Below are 23,192 nucleotides of genomic sequence, written 5' to 3'. Positions count from 1 at the left end.
TAGAGCATTCCGGATATTTAGGTGCCGTTTAAACGAGAGTTTCATGTATGTACTGATTTTCTTGTGTTTGCACAGAGAAAAGATATGGAAGCACAAGAAAAACGTTGTGATGAACAGGAAAAATTTATATAAGCCATGGAAGCATTGGATCAGAGATGGAGTTCAAGCAGTCTTGTGATTATTTCTTCTCAGATTCTTCACCCCCATTTAACGTGATTACAGCTTTACGTTGGCATTAAGGGTGAACTTGTCACTGGTTGTAGAACATAGATGGCTTTGCCAGGTGGCAACTCACGATTTCCCCTCAAAGGGAGCTCCAAATCTCAGCTGGGTCATCTCTGGGAGACACGCAAGGTATATCCCACAGGAAGAGATGGAAAATTAGAGGTAAGCTCAACCTGCTTGCACAGCTCGTTGTGCTCAATTACAGAGTAGCATTGACAAAAAAAATAGTTTGGTTTGGTTGTGTGATTCAAGGGACTTAAGGAGGGGTGGAAAAAAGTTCAAATATTTGGCTATTTACGTGCCATTGATCCAGATGTGTGTATTATTGGAGGGCAGTCAGTGGGTCAACTGTGTTCTCTTACATGTTGTAAATAAAGTATTTACGCTTGAAATACAACTTGAATTCCTCGCTGATTTAATAAACCGCAGACGTAATCCGGAGAGCACGCAGTAGAGCCCTACAATTTGTTGTACCTAAACTTCCAAAAAGCATTTGACAAAGTCCTACATGAAAGGCTAAAGTCCAAGCAACGGAGATTCATGCTAAATCTTGGGAATGGATGAGAAATTGTCTTGAAGGGTAGAAACCAGTGGCTACTAGTTAGAGGAGTTATGTTGTGGGGGGGGGGGGGGTACCTCATGTGGGTACCTCATGGGTCAGCATTGGGAATTGTCACTGTTTGTAATTCACATCAACAACTTGGGAGTCAGAAGCTCAGTGAAAATTGGTCAAAAATTGCAGATGATGCAAAGCTAGGAGGGGCAATTGGATCTCAGGTGGCAGCTTGGGAACTACAAAATGAGTTGGACAGAGCATGCAAGTGGGCAGAAACTTTTATACGGACAAGTGCAAAGCACTGCACATAAGGCAAAAAAAAATTCTCCCATAAGTACTGCGTGGATGGTCTAATCATAAAGGATGATGTTGAAATTCCACTGCCTTTTTATGTGAAGAAGTGCTTCCCAACATCACCCCTGAATGGCCTAGCTTTAATTTTAAGGTTAGGAGGTATGTTGATGCTCCATAATCTCGTGCTTTCTTTGATCTGACCCATTAAAGCACTGTACTGTGAACCCTTTGATTTTTGGCACAGTGACCAGATGTAGGCAGCTTCCGAAGCCTCGGTGCTGGGTCAGGGATGATGCACATGCTCTTTTAGAGTGCAAGGGGGAAAAATTCGGTTGGTTAGCGCCTCCCGTTAGCGCCAGGGACTTGGAGCCCAAGTTGACCAGTCACTTTGCGGTGGCGCTAAACACTACCGCCACGATCTCCTGCACCCACAGATCATAGAAACATAGAAGATAGGAACAGGAGTAGGCCATTCGGCCCCTCGAGCCTGCTCCGCCATTCAATGAGACCATGGCTGATCATCCAAATTCAGTACCCTGTCCCTGCTTTCTCCCCATATCCCTTGATCCCTTTAGCCTTAAGAAATATATCTAACTCCTTCTTGAATATATTTAATGAATTGGCCTCAACTGCCTTCTGTGGTAGAGAATTCCACAGGCTCACCGCTCTCTGGGTGAAGAAATTCCTCCTCATCTCTGTCCTAAATAGCTTACCCCTTATCCTTAGACTGTGACCCCTGGTTCTGGACTCCCCGACCATCGGGAACATCCTCCCTGCATCTAGTCTGTCTAGTCCTGTTAGAATTTTATAAGTTCAATGAGATCCCCTCTCATTCTTCTAAACTCCAGCAAATATAAGCCCAATCGACCCAATCTCTTTTCATACGTGATGTCAGTCAAGCGTGCAACGCCCCGGTAGTGCCCCGGACTGGATATTGAGTCGCGCCCGCTGCCTTAGCGCCGGCCGCTAGGTACGACAGGTAGAGGGGAACATTTTCAAGTCGTGAAGGGGCTGGGCGATCGCTATTTAAAGGTGGGCACTTCCTGCCTTTTCTTGTCGGCAACATTTTTGGTTTTAACGCTGTCCTAAGGAGTTTTGGCCCTCAGCACCACTTTTGAAGTTCCTAAACGCCGAGCTCTTTCCCTGGGCCTATCCATTAGTGCTTCCAACACAATTGCTTTTGAGGTCTCTCCAGGCCGAGATTCAAGGCTGCAATGAACAGGGAGTGGCTGGCCGGCAAGATGGCCCCTCCCCTTTAAGAACTGGATGGCGCCAGTCTGTCTGGCTTCCATGGTAACTGACATTGCCTGAGCTTCGGTAGCGTTCTGAGGTAGCGCCTCGCTCCCTGACGTTTGCGCCTTAAGAGAGGTGTGTAGCGCCTGATTTAGCGCTCAAATCACCCCCAGGGGAGATAGAGGTGAATTTTGCAGTCGGAGGTGATAATTAGCACCGGGCACTAAACTTTGCGCCCAGCCGATATTAGCACCCCAAAATGGGCAATACCGAATTTTTCCCCCATAATTCCGAAGTCCCACTAGTGATGCATTTGAGACCCTGCAAATGTCAAATCAATAGCATTCAACAATGCACAGATACTCTACATTAGGAGCAAATTCCCTCAGGAAATGGACTGAAATGACTACCGTGAACATACATACTTTGAATGTCTTGGACATTTGTGCGTCCAGCAGTGCGAGCTTGGCTTCAGAATTTTCCCTGAGAAGACTCCACAATTCTGCTGACCCAGGGTGACCTGTGGGCAACAACCCAATGGGTTAAACGGTGAACAAAGAGAGAGGCAGATATCTGGGATCAGGTACAGTTATGGCAATAAATCCATTAATGATTTGTGAATGTAGCAGAAGCCTACTTGGGCATTGGTTTATCAGCACCATCTTGCGCTACAGGTACTACCCATTCTGTAAATGTGACCCTAGTGTGATGAGGCTTTCATGTTGCATCCTTGGCCTTGATTTGAGCAAAAGCATCAACCTAGAAAATCAGCAGAAGCAGACTAGCACAGCTTCAAAGGCGCGGACAGCTCAGAATTGGCCCTGATTATAATGCTGTGACAGGTAGTTACGGTGGAGTACAAACCTGTGTTGCGGAAGGGTGTGGCAAAATTGGGGATCTTCTCTCATTTCTCATACATAGGAACATTAAGAACAGGAGGAGGCCATTCAAGCTCCTCGAGCCTGCTCCGCCATTCAATTAGATCATGGCTGATCTGCACCTCAACTCCATCTTCCCACCTTTGCTCCATATCTCTTGGTAACCCTTACCTAACAAAAAAAATCTATCTCTGGCTTGAAAGCTCCAATTGTTCCAGCACCTACAGGCTTTCGGGAAGAGAATTCCAAATTTCTACTACCTTTTGTGTGAAAAAAGTTCTTCCTAATTTCACTATTAAATGGCCTGGCTGTAATTTTAAGATCATGTCCCCTTGTTCTTGACTCGCCCACCAGCGGAAATAGTCTCTCCGTATAGACGCTATCAAATCCTTTTACCATTTTACACACCTCGGTCAGATCACCGGTCAATCTCCTATACTCAAGCCAAGTTTATGCAACCTACCCTCATAATTTAACCCTCTAAGCTCCGATATAATTCTGGTGAATCTGCACTGCACACCCTCCAAGGCCAATATATCCTTCCTGTGGTGCAGGGCCCCAAACTCCAGATGGGGTCTGACCAAGGCTCTGTACAACCGAAGCCTAACATCCTCCCCTCTGTATTCCAGTCCCCTTGAGATAAAGGCTAACACTCCATTAGCCTTTCTGATTGCTTTTCGTACCTGCCCACTGACTTTTAATGATTTGTGTACATGGACTCTCAAATCTCTTTGCGGAACGCCTCCGTTCAGTCCGTAAGGGGGACCCCAAGCTTCTTTTCGCTTGTCACTTTAATTCTTCGCACCACTCCCACTCAGACCTCACCGTCCTCGGCCTCTTGCATTGTTCCACGGAAGCTCAGCGTAAGCTCGAGGAACAGCACCTCATCTTTCGATTAGGCACTTTACAGCCCTTTGGACTCAACATAGAGTGCAACAATTTCAGATCATAACCTCGGCCCCTATCCTATATATATTTTTTATCCACACTTTTTGTTTGTGCCTTTTGTTTTTCTCTCTCACATGGCAGCTGTCTTTCATTCTGCCAGCGCAATTCACACTTCATCTAGAGCCATCCTTTGTTTCTTAACCTGTCCCATTACCATCTCCTCTTGCCTTGAATATCTTTTAATGTCTCTTTAATTCTCCTGCCTTCTATCCTATCACAGACCTTCCCTTTTGTTCTTTCATCCCCTCCCCCATTTCCCAGCCCCTAAACTTGCTTTAAAATCTGTTCCATTTCCTGCTTTTTTCCAGTTCTGACGAAAGGTCATCGACCCGCAACGTTAACTCTGTTTCTCTCTTCACAGATGCTGCCTGACCTGCTGAGTATCTCCAGCATTTTCTGTTTTTATTTCAGATTTCCAGCATCTGCAGTATTTTCTTTTTGTCTCAAATCTCTTTGTTCCTCTGCAGTCCCTAATTTCTCACCATTTAGAAAATAATCCAATTTATCTTTCTTGGGTCCAAAGTAGATGACCTCACACTTACCCACATTGAGCTCCATTTGCCATAGTTTTGCCCAGTCATTTGATCTATCTATGTCCCTTTGCACCTCTGCTCCCATCTGTACTACGTCCCATCCCACCGTCTGCAAACTTGGATGTACAACTCCCTGTTCTTTCATCCAAGTTATCAATAAATATGGTGACAAGTTGAGGCCCCAAAACAGATCCCTGGGGAAGGCCACTTGTCACAACCCACCAATCATAGGCCCCTACCCTTTATCCCCACTCTCACGTCAAAAGGCTACCTCCAATTCCTTGCAGAATTGTGAAGGAATTGTGAATGTGCATTGCTAGTCACTGTTGCTGAAGCTGGTTGGTAATGGTTTAAAAATTGTTTGTCCAGTTGTCATGGAGACTGGGAGGCACTCGTTTCCCCGGTTCATGCTGGCATTCTTCACGCCTCACCCACAGTTTGCATTTGAGATCTTCCTGCCAGTTCACACTGGCACTCTTCTCCCTCTTTCCTTTCAATTCCAGCCGGCAGTTAAGCCCCCCTCACGCTGCCACATTGTTCCCCCTTCCCCAGTTCATGCTTCGGCCATTCTTCCTTCAATCTATGCTGGCTAATTCCCTCCCTCTCCCCCTAATTCACTCCTGCACTTTCTTCACCTTCTCCTCTCAGTTCACACCGGCACTCTCCTCTCCCCTCCTCTTCCTCACTAGCCTCCTTCTCCCATCCCCTCTCAGAGATACACTAGAATGGTGAGATTGACTCGTTTGCTTATTTTTATCCAACCTCATTAATATACCCTTCTCTTTGGGCAAATGTACTGCTAAGAATGCAACTTCTATGAAATAACTGTTGCTCCCAGCTTATGTGGGATACTGTTACTCCTCTGGGGGATGGAATTCTGCTGTGGACAAAACTATTGCAAGAATTCTTGTCAACGGCAGCTTTCCATTTCCCAGAATAGTAACAGCATCAGGTGGAAGCTAGGAGAAGTGCTGAGGAACGGATCCGGGAGTGGCGCTGAGAGACGGATCCAGGAGTGGCACTGAGAGACGGATCCGGGAGTGGCGCTGAGGAACGGATCTGGGAGTGGCGCTGAGAGACGGATCCAGGAGTGGCACTGAGAGACGGATCCGGGAGTGGCACTGAGAGACGGATCCGGGAGTGGCGCTGAGAGACGGATCCGGGAGTGGCGCTGAGAGATGGATCCGGGAGTGGCGCTGAGAGACGGATCCGGGAGTGGCGCTGAGAGACGGATCCGGGAGTGGCGCTGAGAGATGGATCCGGGAATGGCGCTGAGGGGCGGATCCGGGAGTGGCGCTGAGGGTTGGATCCGGGAGTGGCGCTGAGGGGCGGATCCGGGAGTGGCGCTGAGAGATGGATCCGGGAGTGGCGCTGAGAGATGGATCCGGGAGTGGCGCTGAGAGGCGGATCCGGGAGTGGTGCTGAGAGACGGATCCGGGAGTGGCGCTGAGAGATGGATCCGGGAATGGCGCTGAGGGTTGGATCCGGGAGTGGCGCTGAGGGGCGGATCCGGGAGTGGCGCTGAGAGACGGATCCGGGAGTGGTGCTGAGAGACGGATCCGGGAGTGGCGCTGACCACTACTAACACAGTCACAATGATATTGAACTTAAAAATAAGACTGTATACATGAAACCTGGATGAGTAGCATGTATGGACCAGGCAGAAGGAGCTGGTAAAGAGTTTTAGATCTCCCAATATGCTTGTTGTGCCAGTTTGACATTCCCACTACCCTCCATATACTAACTTGTGCTGCATTGTGTGCTTGGGCTTGTACTCACTGGGAAGTATATTTACATTTGGACACTTAGAACAGGCATAGTTTGGATTCCAGTATAATTGCATTACATCAGTCAGCTTCTTCAAATCTTCTGTTACTGGCCCAGAATTTGCTGAAAAAATAGCGCCATGTGAACGACGCATGCCATTATTAATGCACAAATCGGCCAGCAACTTGTAGCGAGGAAGAGATACCCCGTGAATTGTGAATCGCCACAAGTTGCTGGCCGATTTGCGCTTCTCCACCGTCAGCTTTGCAAAAACAGCATCTCGCGCTTAATCTCCCCATGATTTTCATGAAGTTCCTGCATTTGCACATTAATTGCCCATTAAACTCGCCACAGAAAGTTAAGTCTACTAATTAAATGCGTAAGTACCCCTTTTAACGACGTGATAATTGTTAATGACTGCCAATCAACCTCTTTAGCCCAGAAAGTGAACAATTAAAAGTGTGGAGTCTCATTCCTTCAAGTAGTGAATTGTTGTTGGAGATTTTAAAAACATCCCTATGCCAGCTTTCTTCTAACATTCCAGTATTATTACACCCGGTACAATCATAACATCTTCACTCTTACCCCAAATGAATACATGCCATTGGGGTTTTCCAGTCAGTTTACAGTACTGGTATCACATTCTTCTCACTACTATTTTAATATAGGTTTATAATACCTGCCTTAAAATTGTACAGACAGGAACTTGGTATGAACAGGAAGTCTACAGGCCTACGATCCTACAGTTCTCTTGCACTTGTTCTTTGATTACAACACATAATCCCACACATTCATACCACGCAGAGTACAACGTGCAGTGTACGTGACGCAGATAACAAGTGTGCCTTACAGAAAGGCTTGTGGGTGGATTTGGAACCTGATTCTGGGCTCTGGTAGTAGTGTTGATGTGCACTGCCGCGCTTGCCTGCTGGGTCAATGTCTAGAACACTCTCTGCATTAGCATTAGCACAATAGGAGTGGGAAATAGTTAATTAATCCCACCACAACATTGCTTAGCTCTACCCACATTCTTACTGTTGTAGTTTATGGATCAGTAATATCCCTTCATCAATGTTCCATTGTCAGTTTCTCTGGTTTCCATAGAAGTCCAGTTTCTGATGACTCAGGCTATTTGGGCACAGTGATTCCAGATGTCCCTTGGCTGTTGCTCTGGGCTTTTACAAACCAACACTTCAGGGTCCTCCTATGATTGATCTAAACCTCCTGTGACTGATGACCTCACCCGTTGACACTCCGAGCTCCCTGTGACCATTGCTCCAGACCTCCCCGGTGGACAAGATTTTAAAACAGAATCTGTACGCTGCAAGCAGCCACCAGTTTCCCTGCCAACTGTTTTTTGTTGTCAATTAGCTTAAGTTCTGTAAATGTCAGCAGTGTTATATTCAAATTACCTCATTATGTATGCGACATTATGATTTAAGTGTGGCTGTCATCTGATGCATCATTACTGTATAAACTCGGGATCCTTACATATTGATACAAGTTACAAGCGTGCTAGTTGCATGATACATCTCTGCTGTGTGTGGGGTATGGATCCTGTCGTGCAATACACATGAAACAAAGGCCATCATTCTGTTTTGACGAACACTGCATTACCTTTCAGAACAAGACGAGTTTCTGTCATGGGCAAGGAGATAGTCTATGAAGCTAATCTGCGTGTTACAGCCATGAGCACAGTCGACATACAGGAGCCAGTCCACAAGCTGGCTGATCTTTGCATTTTTGGTTTTCCTTGACTAAATTTTAATTTTGAGTGCCTTCCTATGTTTTTACTGTACTGCTGACTTCTGTTTTGAATGGTGTCTTCCCAGCAGCCAGAGCAAATATCCCACACCTTTAGAGCTGGTTTCAGACTGCCTGGGTATCTCTTACCGCTGGCACTAGAGCACCTTATTTGGTAGCCACTCATCAACCATCCTAATATATCCTGCCCATCTGCGCAGCACTTTCCTGACTATGGAAGACTTGAAAGATAATGGCTTAAAAATTCGGTTGCTTTGCGCCACCCATATAAGGGGTGGAAGGGGAGGAAGGCCTGCAGTACCGCGGCGCGAGGTGCCGCAGAGCGTGGCGCTGCAGCACGTAGCACCGCGATATTCCCTCGTAGCGCCCCAAAAGGGAGGTGGGGCGCTTCCAGTAGCACCCCACCTCCCTCTTGGGGCGCTACCGGTGAATTTTGGCTGCGGGGGCGCTAATTTTTTGGGGGCGCTATGCGAAGTTAGCGCCCCAAAGGGGGCGCAACTCAATTTTGCCCCCAACGACTTGCCTATATATAGCACCTTTCACAACCTCAGGATGCCCTCAAAGCGCTTCACAGCCATATGCCAACAGAGAAGAGACAACAGGATTGGGTGAGGACATAGACTGTGAGCTTGAAATATTGGACCAGTATAGAACGGGGTTAAGCAGCAGACATCAGAAACTGAAAATTGGTTTAAGCGCAAAAGGATAAATTAGCACTAAAGTTCTTTTGTTTTCAGCGTACTGCCTCTTTAATAAGCTTGTGTGAATGTTTCCGTTCCACCCTCTTTTTCCCTTTTGTGTAATGTTACAAAGATTTTGTTTAGCTGTGAAGGCTATTTCTTCAGTATATTTTACAGTGATTTGGAAAGGCGCCTGAAAAAAGAACAGAATGATGACCTAGGCACGTGCTATTTTGACAAATTTATCTGTTCTGTATTCTGTTTAGTTTAAGGTGTGGATCTGAATTAAATTAGTTATTGTGGTTAACTAACCTATTAAATTGTGAAAACCAGACTTTTATTGGTGCCACGGTGAAATTCTGGCTGTTATAATCTATGTGAGAGTCTCCAATTCCGGACATGTGATTATCACATATAAAAAATTGGCATTTTTGAATTTCTTAAATACTTAATGATTTGAAGTGAATAAGGAGTTAATGGAGAGCGTGAATTGATGTTATTATGTCCGTGTGTAATTGAGACACGGACTGCAGGGGTTGGTTATAACAGGTCTTTACTGAGTGGAGACAAACTGGAACTACTATGCAAAAGTTACTACACAGGCTTATATACAGGGGTGGTCACTACTGGTACTGCAGTATACAGGGGCTGCAGAATATAGTTCCTTCTGCAAAGTACATACACTACAATTCCTCCCCTTTTAGCTAAACAGTACATAACATTCGATTAATAATTAAATAACATATTTACAATTACAGTTGCTAGATACATTAGTTGAAGTTAAGCAATTATAAGTTCAGTCTTTGAGGAGGCTTCCTGATTCTGTCTGGATAACGCCTCTTTGGGGTATCAGGTTCTTCTGGCAAAGTTGATTCGGGATCAACGTCGTTGTTTGGTTCGTCTGCTTCCAATATCACCGATTCTGAGGTAGATGCAATTGGTACTTCGGTTTCATCACCAGGTGTATCGGATCGTGGTGTGGAATTGACGTTTTCCAGTGACTCTAGAATCTGGTCAGCATGGCGTCTTACAACGCTCTCTCCAACGTCCACGGTATACATTAGAGGTCCTTGCCGTGTACAGATCGTTCCTGGCTGCCATTTCTCTGTGCGGTAGTCCCGGGCCAAAACTGGTTGACCTATCTTAAAACTCCTGGTCGGCCTTTCATTCATATTCTGAAACTGCCTGTTCTCCACATCTCTTCTGATGTTTGGCTTAACCAAATCCAAGCGGCATCGTAGTCTTCGATTGAAGAACATCATGGCTGGAGTTTGGTTGGTAACCGCATGTGTCGCATAGGCAAACAAGAAGTTATCCACCTTGTGTTGTAGGGGTATGTCTTCATTACACATTGCCTTGATAGCCTTCTTGAATGTTTGAACGAACCTCTCAGCCAATCCATTGGTGGCTGGGTGATATGGGGCGGATGTGTAATGCTTAACACCATTGTTCTTTAAGAACCTCCAGAACTCTTCAGACACAAACTGTGGTCCATTGTCGGAGCAAATCTGTTCAGGCAGCCCATTTCTGGCGAATATGGTTCGTAAGACTGTGATAGTTTTTTCTGTGGTGGTTGAGGACATTTTTATTACCGCTGGCCACATTGAATGTGCATCCACCGCAATTAAAAACATCGAGTCCCTAAATGGACCAGCAAAATCAATGTGCACCCTTTGCCATGCAGATGAGGGCCACTCCCATGGATGTAGAGGGGCTTGTGGAGGGGCGTTTTGGACCTTCTGGCATCCTGTACAGCTCTTGGTCATCTCTTCGATTTCTCTATCGATTCCCAGCCACCACACAAACGCTCTGGCTAAGTTCTTCATTTTTACCCCTCCCAGATGACCCTCATGAAGCTCATTGAGCACTCTATCCTTCAATTTGGGTGGAATTACTACTCTGGATCCACACATCAAGGTTCCTCTGCACACTGACAGCTGTTCTCTTCTCGGTGAGAATGCTGGCAACAGTGGTTCGCCATGTGCTGGCCATCCCTTCACCATTAAATCATAGACCCAGGAGAGTGTCGGGTCATTTCGTGTTTCCTTTTCTATGTTTGCATTCGTCACAGGGAGACATTCGACTATGGTCGAGTGGAATATCTCCACTGGATCCACTGCAGGTGCTTCTTCCACCGTCGGCAACAGTAGGCACGACAATCCATCAGCATTCCCATGCTGTTTAGTTCCTTTGTACTCGATGTCATATTGGTGTGCCCCTAGGAAAAGGAACCACCTCTGTAGCCGTTGTGCTGTCATTATCGGGACGCCCTTCTGAGGGTTGAAAATGGAGACAAGAGGTTGATGATCAGTTAGTAGAGTAAATTTCTGACCGTGCAGGTAGTGATTGAACTTCTTCACCCCCCACACCAGGCTGAGGGCCTCTCTGTCAATCTGGGCGTAGTTACGCTCAGCTGAAGTTAACGAGCGTGACGCAAAAGCTATCGGCCTCTCTGAACCATCAAGGAATTTATGTGACAGTACCGCTCCAATGCCGTAGGGAGACGCATCACATGCCAGTCTTATCGGTAGTGATGGGTTGTAGTGAGCCAAGACTTCTCTTCAAGTGATTAGGTCTTTACTCTTCTGAAAGACCCGCTTACATTCATCGCTCCATTTCCATGCTACTCCAGTTTGTAGTAGGGCGTTCTGTGGGTGCAGAATTGTGGACAAATTCGGCAAAAACTTATGGTAGTAATTCACCAATCCGAGGAATGACCTCAGTTGCGACACATTTTCAGGCGCTGGAGCCTTAACTACCACTTCAATTTTGTCAGGGGACTTATGCAACCCCTCTTCATCAATCACGTGGCCACAATACAATATCTGTTTCTTAAAAAACTCGCACTTGGGGCGATTGGCTCGTAGCCCATGTTCACGTAGTCTAGTGAGCACCTGCTCTAGGTTGGCAAGGTGTTCACTGTCATCTTCACCTGTCACTAGGATGTTGTCCAAGTAACACTGAGTCCCCGGAATCCCTTGCAGGACTTGTTCCATCGCTCTTTGCCATATCGCCGGAGCTGATGCTACTCCGAATACCAGTCGATTATACTGGTAAAGACCTTTGTGAGTGTTTATCGTGAGATACTTCCTAGAGGATTCTTCAACCTCCATCTGCAAATATGCTTGTGCTAGGTCAATTTTTGTAAAACGCTTCCCTCCAGATAGTGAGGCGAAAATATCTTCTATCCTCAGGAGAGGATATTGTACTGTGTGAAGGACTGGGTTCACCGTCACCTTGAAGTCCCCACAGATGCGAACCTTCCTTGGCTCCTCAGACTTATTGTTAAACGTTTTCTTCATGACAGGAACGATGGGTGTCACCCACTCGCTCCAGTCTACCTTAGATAACACGCCTGCATTCTCCAGATTCTCCAGCTCTGCCTCGACGGCTGGGCGAATTGCATATGGTACCGGTCTTGCTTTGAAAAACTTGGGAATTGCATTCTCTTCTATTTTTATCAAGGCGGTTACACCTTTAAGAGTTCCCAGTTCTTGTTGAAATACCTCTTTGGCGTTAGCTAAGATTTTTGACAATCGGCCAGGCGTGACGTCGTAATCCTTTTTACCAGTCACCGTCAGTGCCTGAATGGAGTGCCAGTCTAAACTTATCTTTCTGATCCATTCACGTCCCAATAACGGTGGTCCACCATCTTGCAGTATGTACAGATACAATTTCTGTATTTCCTTGCCGTTGTATTCGACAGGCACCCTTATTTTCCCTCTGGGGTATACTTTTTGCCCCGTATACGTCTTCAAGACAATGGATGTCTCTTTCAAGGGTATGTGTGAGAATAGCTGCTCGTAGTCTCGTCGATTCATGACGGTCAGGGCTGATCCTGTATCCAATTCCATTTTGACTTGGGACCCTGCTATCATGAGGGTGGCCCAAATGGTTCAGTGATCCTCTTTTGCGATTACGTTGTGAAGTTTGAGACAGCTTAGTCTCTTGTTCCCGGATTCACTATCGCTCATCTGGTCTTCAGAACTACTGTCCGTCATCTTTTGTACTTTCCTGTACTGTTCCTTAGTAGCCTTTTTGTTGTCGTTAGTCTTCTTCCCAGACCTGCAAACTCGTGCAATGTGTCCCATCTTTCCGCATTGCCTGCATATTTTGTCCTTGAACCAGCAGTCCTTCTGGTCATGGGTTGTTCTGCCGCAGCGATAACATTTTTCAAATCCCCGTGTCATTTCGTGGGTGCCATATTCCTGTGGCTTTTGCTGTATTTCCGCAGCTCCCCTTGCTGCTGCTTCATACGATACTGCCACGCTGAAAGCCTTATCTAGCATCAGCTCTTTCTCTGAGAGTAACCTCTTCTGGGTTCCTTCACTCAGGAGTCCACAGACAAATTTGTCCCGTAGGGTATCTGCCAGTCCTGCTCCAAACTGGCAGTGCTTTGATAGCTTGCGTAGTTCCGTAAGGTAATCAGCATTGCTCTCATCTTTATGCTGATTTCTCCTGTGGAATTTAAATCTTTCTGCTATCAGCAGCGGTGTAGGATTTAGGTGTTCCTGTAGGATATCAACAATTTCGTTAAAACTCTTCGCCATCGGTTTGGCTGGAGTAATCAGGCTCCGCAATAGGCCGTACGTTCTTGCGCCCATTAAGTTTAGTAGTACCGATGCCTTTTTCTCATCGGCTACTTCGTTTGCCTCGCAATATACTTCGACTCTTTCCACATACGTGGTCCAGTCTTCTATTGCATTATCGAAGGCAGTGATATTGCCAGTCTTCGGCATCTTGGAAATCTAAGATGGCGCCTCCCGCGCTTTGCTTTCTTCCCTGATTTAACAAAATGGCGCCTCCCGCGCTTTCCATCTTCCCCGCTGCTGCTAGCGCTGTTGCTGGTGTTTTATGCCTTGATGGCGACACCCTATGGTCTTCGCGCACCTCCCCCCGCGCTGCTGCTAACGCCGCTCCTCGTGGCTTTCTGCGCTTCTAATTTCTTTTATTTCCCCGTCGTCGGCGCAACCCTGCGGGACACTTTCCTCCCTCTTCTCGGGTCTGTACGCTGCCCGGCTTTGTAGCACCACCCGATCGAGCTCTAGCCCGCCGCAGCCCAGGAAGGATCAGTGTACTACCTGCCACCAGCCCGATTAGCTGGAACACCATCGACAGGATAACCAAGCCCCGCTCTCGACAGCCTCTCCTGCAAATCTTCAACTCCAATGAATCAGAGGCGGTTGCCCATGGTCGACGCCCGTTTCTTCTGGGTTTTTTTTCTTTCTTCCTTCTGGCCTCGACCTCTGACAACTTCGCTTCAGGGATGGATCCCCATGAGGTGGTGCAGACTGTAGGTAAGTTCGGATCTGCTCATCGCCAGTATTATGTCCGTGTGTAATTTAGACACGGACTGCAGGGGTTGGTTATAACAGGTCTTTACTGAGTGGAGACAAACTGGAACTACTATGCAAAAGTTACTACACAGGCTTATATACAGGGGTGGTCACTACTGGTACTGCAGTATACAGGGGCTGCAGAATATAGTTCCTTCTGCAAAGTACATACACTACAGATGTGTTTGGAGTTGTGTTGAGTATCGAAGGGTGTGAATACTGTTATTAAAAATGTGGGCCATTTGAGGTGATTCTGTTTGTTAGTGGAATGTGATAGCTGTTAGCAAACTGACACCACCCTTTGATCTTGTGATTGACTGTGGTCGGGAAAAAAATGACTAAACCATCCCCTGCTATCTCTAGGACAACAATCTGAAAAAATCTTGTGGTTGAACTACAAACTACCAAAGAGTTAATAAACTTTGGACAGCTCTTAATTTAATGAGAAATTATTAAACCCAAAAATGGGGTTTAATCAGGAGGCCAAGAACCTACTCTTTTAAAATGAAATTTGTGTTTAAAATTAATCCAGAATGTAATTGTATTATGATCTTTGAGCAAGTTTTAACAGCACAAAGACTTTTTTTTAAATGAAGTTTGGTTCTTTTTCATTCGGCAAATTTCTTTTAAATTTATGTGAAGGCTGCGTGACACAAAGCTGTGTGCGTCTGATGATATCTCCTTTACTTAAAAGAAGTTAACCCCTTCAACAGACAACCGTTTCTAATTCACCAGGTAAAACTTTTGCATTGCTAAATGTAAACATATGCAGGAAACTCTTGTTTAAACGGCACCTAAATATCCAAAATTCTCTATTAACCGGCAAAATTCTCACTCCGAAAACAACACCTCAATAACCGTCAATGTTGCCGAGTCCGAGTCCGAGTCTCCCGTGGTGGCCGAGTTAGTCAGTGGGGGGTAGTTCTCCAAACTGCCGCTACTCGACTTCTTGGCACTATTGGAAGTCGGAACTCCTCAATACCCTTGTAACAGGAGTCTGACTCTCCCGGGCTGCCGGTAGTCTCTTCTGATCTGCCATTTTACAGGGGTACTGTGTGTCTCCCACGCTGCTGGTAGTCATTGCATTGCATTACCCTCAACTGGCAGTACTGTACTTAATCAAGCATCTTCCAGCATCCATTTAACACAACATTCTGTAGGTGAAGTACCCAATTACTGTATACTGCACATTTCTTGATTTTTTAAATTTTTCTTTGTTAAAAATAGCCTCGGTAGATAACCCTCTCCGTCATCCGCAATTTTTGATCAACCGGCAACACGCCGGTCCCGTCGGTGCCGGATACCAAAGAGCTTCCTGTATTAGGCATTATCATCAGGAATTGACAAATGCATGTTATGCAATTAACCCATTGGACTCTCAAGAAGAGCCACAATGGATTTTCTGCTTTTCATTTCGTTTAAACAGAGGACCGTGGTTCTCACGACCACATGGGTAATGATGGTACAGGATTACCGAGAGTAGTTCTTTGATAATAAAGTGGCTTCGCAGAGTTACGGACCAACCCTTTGTTGGAAAAGTGTTGGTACAGGTCCAGTAGTGTTAAAATTTTACGACCTTATCTGCAGACATCGGCAGATATCAAATGTCACAGTGTGGTGACGATTTGGACTAAGACTTTGCCTCATTCAGGGTAATTTGTTGTCTTCTGATACCTCGACTGGGGTGGGGGGAGGGGGGCGGATATGGGAGTTACCTCTCACAGTAATGGCAAGCACTTCTGTCTCTACTGTAAAACCACCAAGCCCTGGGCATACTTTGTTTATGAAATTGGAATTGATTAGATAAATTGATATGAGTTGCTGTTCAAGTCTAGAGAAGGGAAAATTTACCTGCGGTTTAAGGGCTAATCAAATTTATTGTTAAAAAAGAGCCCAGTCTAGCTGGTTCTTGCCCAATGCTGTGCATCAAGGAAGAAAGTTTTTTGGGGAAAGTAACATTGAACATTCAGTCCAACAGTACTGCTCCCTGGAATTGGGATACATTTGAAATGATAAAATAAACAAAAATGTGTTGGACCAAGTTGGGAACGTTTAGCCTATGTTTTAGGGGTTAATGATAATATTGTATTGCACAGTAAACTTCCTCCAGGGCTCATGAATGAGATGAAATGGCAATTACAGGAAACTTTCTGGTATCCGGCACGGACGGGACCGACGTGGTACCAGTTCATCAACAATTCCGGATAACCGAACGCTATAGTAAAAGATACGGAGCTCAGAGCTCCGTATAAAGCAACAAACCCTGTTGCTACAGCTTCAAAACAATCGGCACAAGTTGCAAGCATCTCTGTAGCTTAGCAACAGCTTCAGCTACACCCTTGCACAGCAACAAATGGTGTAAAAAAAGTAATAAAAGTAAAAAATGTTACCTGAACCGACTCCTGAATTTTGCCGGTGGATAGAGCGTTCCGGTTATTTAGGGGCCGGTTAATCGAAAGTTTCCTGTAATGGGATGTGTAAAATTGTATGTGAGGGAGAGATGTGAGGGAAAAACTACAGGACGATATAAACGGGTTGGTCAGATGGGCGGAAAAGTGGCAAATGGAATTTAACCCTGAAAAGTGCGAGGTGATGCATTTTGGACGGACAAATAAGGCAAGGGAATACACAATGAGTGGTAGGACCCTAGGAAGTACAGAGGGTCAGAGGGACCTTGGTGTACATGTACATAGATCCCTGAAGGCAGCGGAGCAGGTAGATAAGGTGGTTAAAAAGGCATATGGGATACTTGCCTTCATTAGCCGAGGCATAGAATATAAGAGCAGGGAGGTTATGATGGAGCTGTACAAAACGCTGGTGAGGCCACAGCTGGAGTACTGTGTGCAGATCTGGTCGCCTCACTATAGGAAGGATGTGATTGCTTTGGAGAGGGTGCAGAGAAGATTCACCAGGATGTTACCTGGGATGGAGCGCCTCAGCTATGAAGAGAGGCTGGACAGGCTGGGGTTGTTTTCCTTGGAGCAGAGAAGGCTGAGGGGGGACCTGATTGAGGTGTACAAAATGATGAGGGGCATAGATAGGGTAGATAAAGAGGAACTTTTCCCCTTAGTGGGGGGGTCAATAACAAGGGGGCATAGATTCAGGGTAAGGGGCAGGAGATTTAGAGGGGATTTGAGGAGGAACTTTTTCACCCAGAGGGTGGTTGGAATGTGGAACTCAATGCCTGAAAGGGTGGTAGAGGCAGGAACCCTCACAACATTCAAGAAGCATTTGGATGAGCACTTGAAATGCCATTGCATACAAGGCTATGGACCAAATGCTGGAAAATGGGATTAGACTGGACAGGGATGGATGGGCGGCGCAGACACGATGGGCCGAAGGGCTTCTTTCTGTGCTGTAAAAACTCTATGACTCTATGACTCTCTATGAGATTGAAGGTGTGAAATGAAAGCAGGGAAAGTGCACCACCAAATGGTCTAGGGCCATTTCCCTAGGTGATTGAAAGATGTGTACATTCTAATGAAAGTCGGGAAAGTGTAGGTGAGAGTAGTTAATTGATAACTTTCTACTGAACATAAGAAAATGCATTTGATAGCCTGGCCACTACCCGAGACATTGGAACCATGCAGGGGGAGATAAGCAATGATTTCCAGACAGCCCCCCCCCCCAAATCTGTTGATAAGATAACCTGTAAACCCAGGCATGGATTGTATTTGATGACACGATCTTGGCATGTGTGAGCAGATAGCCTGCAGAAATGCATGATGAAGATGCACTGAAGAACGGTCTCAGATATGTTCAGTTACTTGACAACAGCAGAGCATGAAGTAGTTAATGTGGCTCCGGAGAGTGAGTAAACCTTTTAATCAAGGCACTGACACCTGCTCCATAAAGAAACCGACTAATTAAAAAGAGGGTTCAGGATTGGTTTCCTTTGAGCTAACAATAAAATTGGGATAACTGAGGGCAAGGGAGAAATAATACCGAGCAAGAATTACCCACAAGATGGACAAGGGTGAAAGGAGAGCTGGAGAATCTTTTAAGTCTATAATATGGTACACTGTAGCTTTCTGTACAATGTATTATGATTTTCTTTGTCTGTATCATGATGTGTAATATTGGCCAGATGAAACTTAGACTAAATGAGCAAATGGCTCAAAAAAGGTATGTGTGCTAACAAGGTGAGGAAGATGATAAAGAAAGCCATGTGGGGTAACCAGGGACTGCTGGAGATTAAGACTGAGAGGTAGTAAAGGAAACAATTTTCTTGGATTACATAAGATCATAAGAAATAGGAACAGGAGTAGGCCATTTGACCCTTCGAGCCTGCTCCGCCATTCAATAAGATCATGGCTGATCTTCTACCTCATCTCCACTTTCCTGCACTATCCCCACATCCCTTGATTCCCTTAATATTAAAACATCTATCGATCTCTGTCTTGAATATATTCAACGACTGAGCCTCCACAGCCCTCTGGGGTAGAGAATTCCAAAGATTCACTGTTATGTTCATTAATAACTAGACATTCTTATTATGAACAGCTAGCTTCTAGCTAGACATTTATTCAGTACACATTCTCTAGGTACAGCATCTGTAGAGATCCAGCATGTGTGCTTCTGTGTGCAGGCCGCCATCTTGACTGCTGCTTTGTGGGTAGCCTAGTGCATCCTGGGTAGCCCACTCTTATATACATACAGCACCACCTAGTGTACCATTCCAGAATGACAGGTTACTGATCATTACATCCCCCTTTCTTTGAGGTTAAACAAATCAGTATCAATCAATATCAATCAATAACAACATAAACATCTTCAACAGTCAATACATTTTCAATGTAGTTTTCTTTGTACTCAAAGATTAAGTCTATCAGGCTTTTTTACTTCACGTGTGGATCTTCTCAGCACAGGTAAGTCTGATGTGTTTTCATGAGAGCCTGTATGTGTATTTGTGTTAGATTGTTCTGGTGGTGAGTGACAAGATTCAGTTGCGGCATTGTCATCGATTTGCTCTTCGATAGTCTCTTGTGTTTTTAGGAGGGAACAGCGGTTCCTCCTGAGAATCTGTCCTTCCTCAGTTCTAACAGTGTATGACCTTGGTCCTACTTCCTCAAGAACTGTAGCTTTCCTGTTCCGTGCATCTGGATCCTCAATCCTGACAACATCATCCCTTGTCAATGGTTTGAGTTTTGGATGACTTGTCATAGTATGATTTCTGTTTCAGCTTTAACAGTTGAAGTCTCTGTCTCAGTTCCTTACTCTGCTTTTCTTTTGCACAGCAGGGTAGCATGGTACACAACTTGCGACCCATTAGTAGTTCAGCAGGTGAAGAACCAGAGTCTAAAGGTGAGGCTCGGTAGCTCAGCAGGGCGAGATAAGGATCAGACTTGCTTTCTGTCGCTTTCTTCAGTAGCTGCTTGAGAACTTGAACACCTTTCTCTGCCTTACCATTCGACTGAGCATACAAAGGACTGGATGTGATGTGTTGAAAGTCATAATGTGCTGCAAACTGTTGCCACTCCTTACAGTTGAAGCACGGACCATTGTCGCTAACGGCAATCCTGGGAATTCCATGCCTGGTGAAGATGGATTTCACATGCATTATGACACTGCTTGCTGTGGTGCTTGAGAGCAGCGCCATCTCAGGATAGTTAGAATAGTAGTCAATCACTATTAGATAGTTTTTACCATTTAAATGAAAAAGGTCCATACCAACCTTTTGCCATGGTGCTGTTGGTATGTCAGCTACTATCATTGGTTCCTTTGCTTGTTTGTTTTGGTGTTTCTGACATGTCTCACATTTGCCTATCATGTTCTCAATGTCCTTATTTATGCCAGGCCAATAAATAGTGTCTCTTGCTCTCCTTTTGCATTTTTCAATTCCGAGGTGTCCCTCATGAATCCTTTTGAGCATGTCTTGACGTAGAGCCTGTGGAATTACTATTCTGTTCTGTTTTAGTAATAGTCCACTTGCAACACTCTATTCGGACCTTATGTGAAAATATTTTGGACAGGAACCTTTTGGCCAACCATGATGAATGTTCTCTATTACTGTTTGTAATACTGTATCTTTTACTGTTTCTTCTGCTATTTGCTTTGATTTTTGTGTCTGACACGGGCAGCGCAGCAGTGACCATACTCACATGAACATCCACGTCTTCTTCAGTAGAGCTCACATGACTCGTTGTGGGTGCTCAGGATAGTGCATCTGCTAACACTATGTATTTGCCTGGTGTGTAGATCAGTTCAAAGTCATATCTTTGCAGCTTCATCATGAGTCGTTGAATCCTTGGAGACATCTCATTCAGGTTCTTTTTTATGATGGCAACCAGTGGGCTGTGGTCTGTCTCAACTGTGAAGGTGGGAAGTCCATATATGTAGCCATGAAACTTTTCTAGTCCAACTACCAAGCCTAGACATTCCTTTTCAATCTGGGCGTATCGACACTCAGTATCAGTCATAGACCTGGAGGCATAGGCAACAGGCTTCCAATCTTCACCCTCTGCTTGTAGCAAGAACGCACCTAGGCCATCTTTTGATGCATCTGTTGACACTTTGATTCTTTTGGTTGGGTCAAAGAAGGTGAGTACAGGTGTGGTTGTCAGCACTGTTTTGAGGTTTATCCACTCTTGTTCATGTCTTTCTGTCCATGTGAACTCATTTGTTTTATGTAGCAGGTCTCGCAGACAGGCTGTCTTGGCTGACAAGTTAGGAATGAACTTTCCAATGAAGTTTATCATCCCCATGATGCGTAGCACTCCTTTTTTGTCAGTGGGTCAGGGCATTTTGAGTATGGCGTTCACTTTTTCCATATCTGGCTCTATTCCTTTACCAGATAGATTATCTCCTAGGAAAGTGACTTCCTGGATGCCAAACTGACACTTGGCTTTGTTGAGCTTCAGTCCATTCCGGCGTATGCTCTGTAGCACTTTAGTCAGCCTCTCATTGTGTTCTTTCAGTGTGGAGCCCCAGATGATGATGTCATCAACATAGACCCGAACTCCTTCCAGACCTTCAATTATGTGTTCCATCGCTCTATGAAAGATTTCAGATGCAGATATTATCCCGAAAGGCATTCTGAGGAAACAATACCTGCCAAATGGTGTGTTGAAGATACGGTATTTGGTGCTCTCTTCATCCAGTTTTAGTTGCCAAAATCCTTGTGAGGCATCGAGCTTTGTAAAGTATCTGGCACCTGACATTTCACTGGTGATTTCTTCTCGCTTGGGAATCTGGTAGTGTTCACATTTTATGTTTGCATTTAAGTCCTTTGGATCCATGCATATTCTTAGATTATTGTTCTTTTTCTTTACACATGCCATGGAGTTAACCCAGTCTGTTGGCTCTCCAACTTTCCTGATGACTCCTAGTGTGGTCATTCTGTCCAGTTCATTCTTGAGCCGGTCACGCAGGGGTGCTGGAACTCTTTGTGGAGCATGTACCACTGGCTGAGCATCCTCCTTTAGCTGGATCTTGTAAGTGAATGGTAGAACTCCAAATCCTTTGAACACATCCTGGAAATTATTCGCTACAGAATCCACCGAGCCATCTGGTCTGCTTATGGCACAGTTTATACGGTAGACTCTCTTGACCAGTTCTAAGTCCTCACAAGCTTTGTCACCCAGTAGTGAATCAAGTCCTTCAGCCACAACAGAAAACATGAGATGATGCACTTTGTCTTTGACTGTCACTTTAAGTCTGCATACACCTAAGCTATCTATTTTCTGTCCATTATAGTCCTTCAGTAGTACTGACTTTTTCTGTATTTTGGGCTTTTCTTTCATGTTTTTAATGTCACTCATACTGATTAAGTTTGCTTTTGCGCCAGTGTCTAGTTTCAATGTAACTAATGCTCCATTTACCTGCAGTGGGATCATCCATTTGTCCTCTTTTACTGCATTGACGTTATGTTCAGCATTGTCCATATCTGAGGGCTGCACATTTTCTGTATCCTTTTTGACATTGTCACATGACACCATTCGTACAAAAAATGTCTCACTTATATCAGTGTCCTCAATCACATTGACTTGGACTTGTTGCCCTTTCTTTCTTTTTACTTTTGAAAAGCATTGTTCGGCAAAGTGATTCTTTCCATGACATTTTGTGCACATTTTTCCAAACGCTGGGCATTGTTTTAACTGGTGTTTGTAACCACAGCGTTTACAATTAAAAATTCCTTCCTCCGATTGCTTTTCATTTCTGTTCTGCCCATGTTGCTTCCCCTTGTAGAACACAGCACCGACAGCAGCACTTACTACAATCGCATCATTATTGATTTCACTGAAAGTCTGCGCATGCTGTCGAGCTAGCTCACTGGCTTGGCATATATTCACAGCATTTTCCAATGTTAGTTCGGTTTCTCTCAACAGACGTTCCCTGACTTTTTTATCATGAATACCAAACACAATCTGGTCACGAATCATGGATGCTTTCAGCTCAGAGAAATTACATGTCTGTGCTTTCAGTTTCAGATCGGTCACAAAGCTATCAAAAGTCTCATTTTGCCACAGTGTCCTCGAACGGAACACATACCTTTCATAGGTTTCATTCTTTTTGGGAGAACAATGTGTATCAAATTTCTTTAGCACATCGTCTAAATTTTCTCTGTTCTCCTCTGGATTAAATACAAATGTATTAAATACCTCTATCACCTGTGGGCCTGCAACCGTGAGCAGCAACGCTATTTTTCTTGCGTCTGGCTTCGTACCGAATCCGATGGCAGCAATGTAGAGTTCGAATTGTTGTTTGAAAGTCCGCCAATTGTAGTCGACATTTCCCATGAGATTCAAAAACTCCGGTGGCCTCAAATTCTCCATGTCGCTTTTCACAATTTTCAGCAGATCTTCACCAATCCTGGTACCATGTTATGTTCATTAATAACTAGATATTCTTATTATGAACAGCTAGCTTCTAGCTAGACATTTATTCAGTACACGTTCTCTAGGTACAGCATCTGTAGAGATCCAGCATGTGTGCTTCTGTGTGCAGGCTGCCATCTTGACTGCTGCCTTGTTGGTAGC

General features: G+C 45.0%; 1 protein-coding gene across 1 annotated transcript in view; it reads right to left on the bottom strand.

Annotated features, from left to right (window-relative positions):
- LOC147105864 (uncharacterized) overlaps nucleotides 1-23,192 on the bottom strand; it is a 159,218-nt gene that overhangs the window by 88,334 nt on the left and 47,692 nt on the right. The window contains exon 3 of the mRNA XM_086010687.1: nucleotides 2,734-2,828. Within this exon, the coding sequence (XP_085866813.1) occupies nucleotides 2,734-2,828 (95 nt within the window). The remainder of the gene's footprint in view (nucleotides 1-2,733; nucleotides 2,829-23,192) is intronic.

This window comes from Somniosus microcephalus, chromosome 17 (assembly GCF_052327205.1).
Source record: "Somniosus microcephalus isolate GS21.2 chromosome 17, FLI_Smic_1.0, whole genome shotgun sequence".
Lineage (NCBI taxonomy): Eukaryota > Metazoa > Chordata > Chondrichthyes > Squaliformes > Somniosidae > Somniosus > Somniosus microcephalus.
The sequence above is the reverse complement of the archived record's forward strand: the minus strand, read 5'-3'. Positions and strand labels throughout refer to the sequence as shown.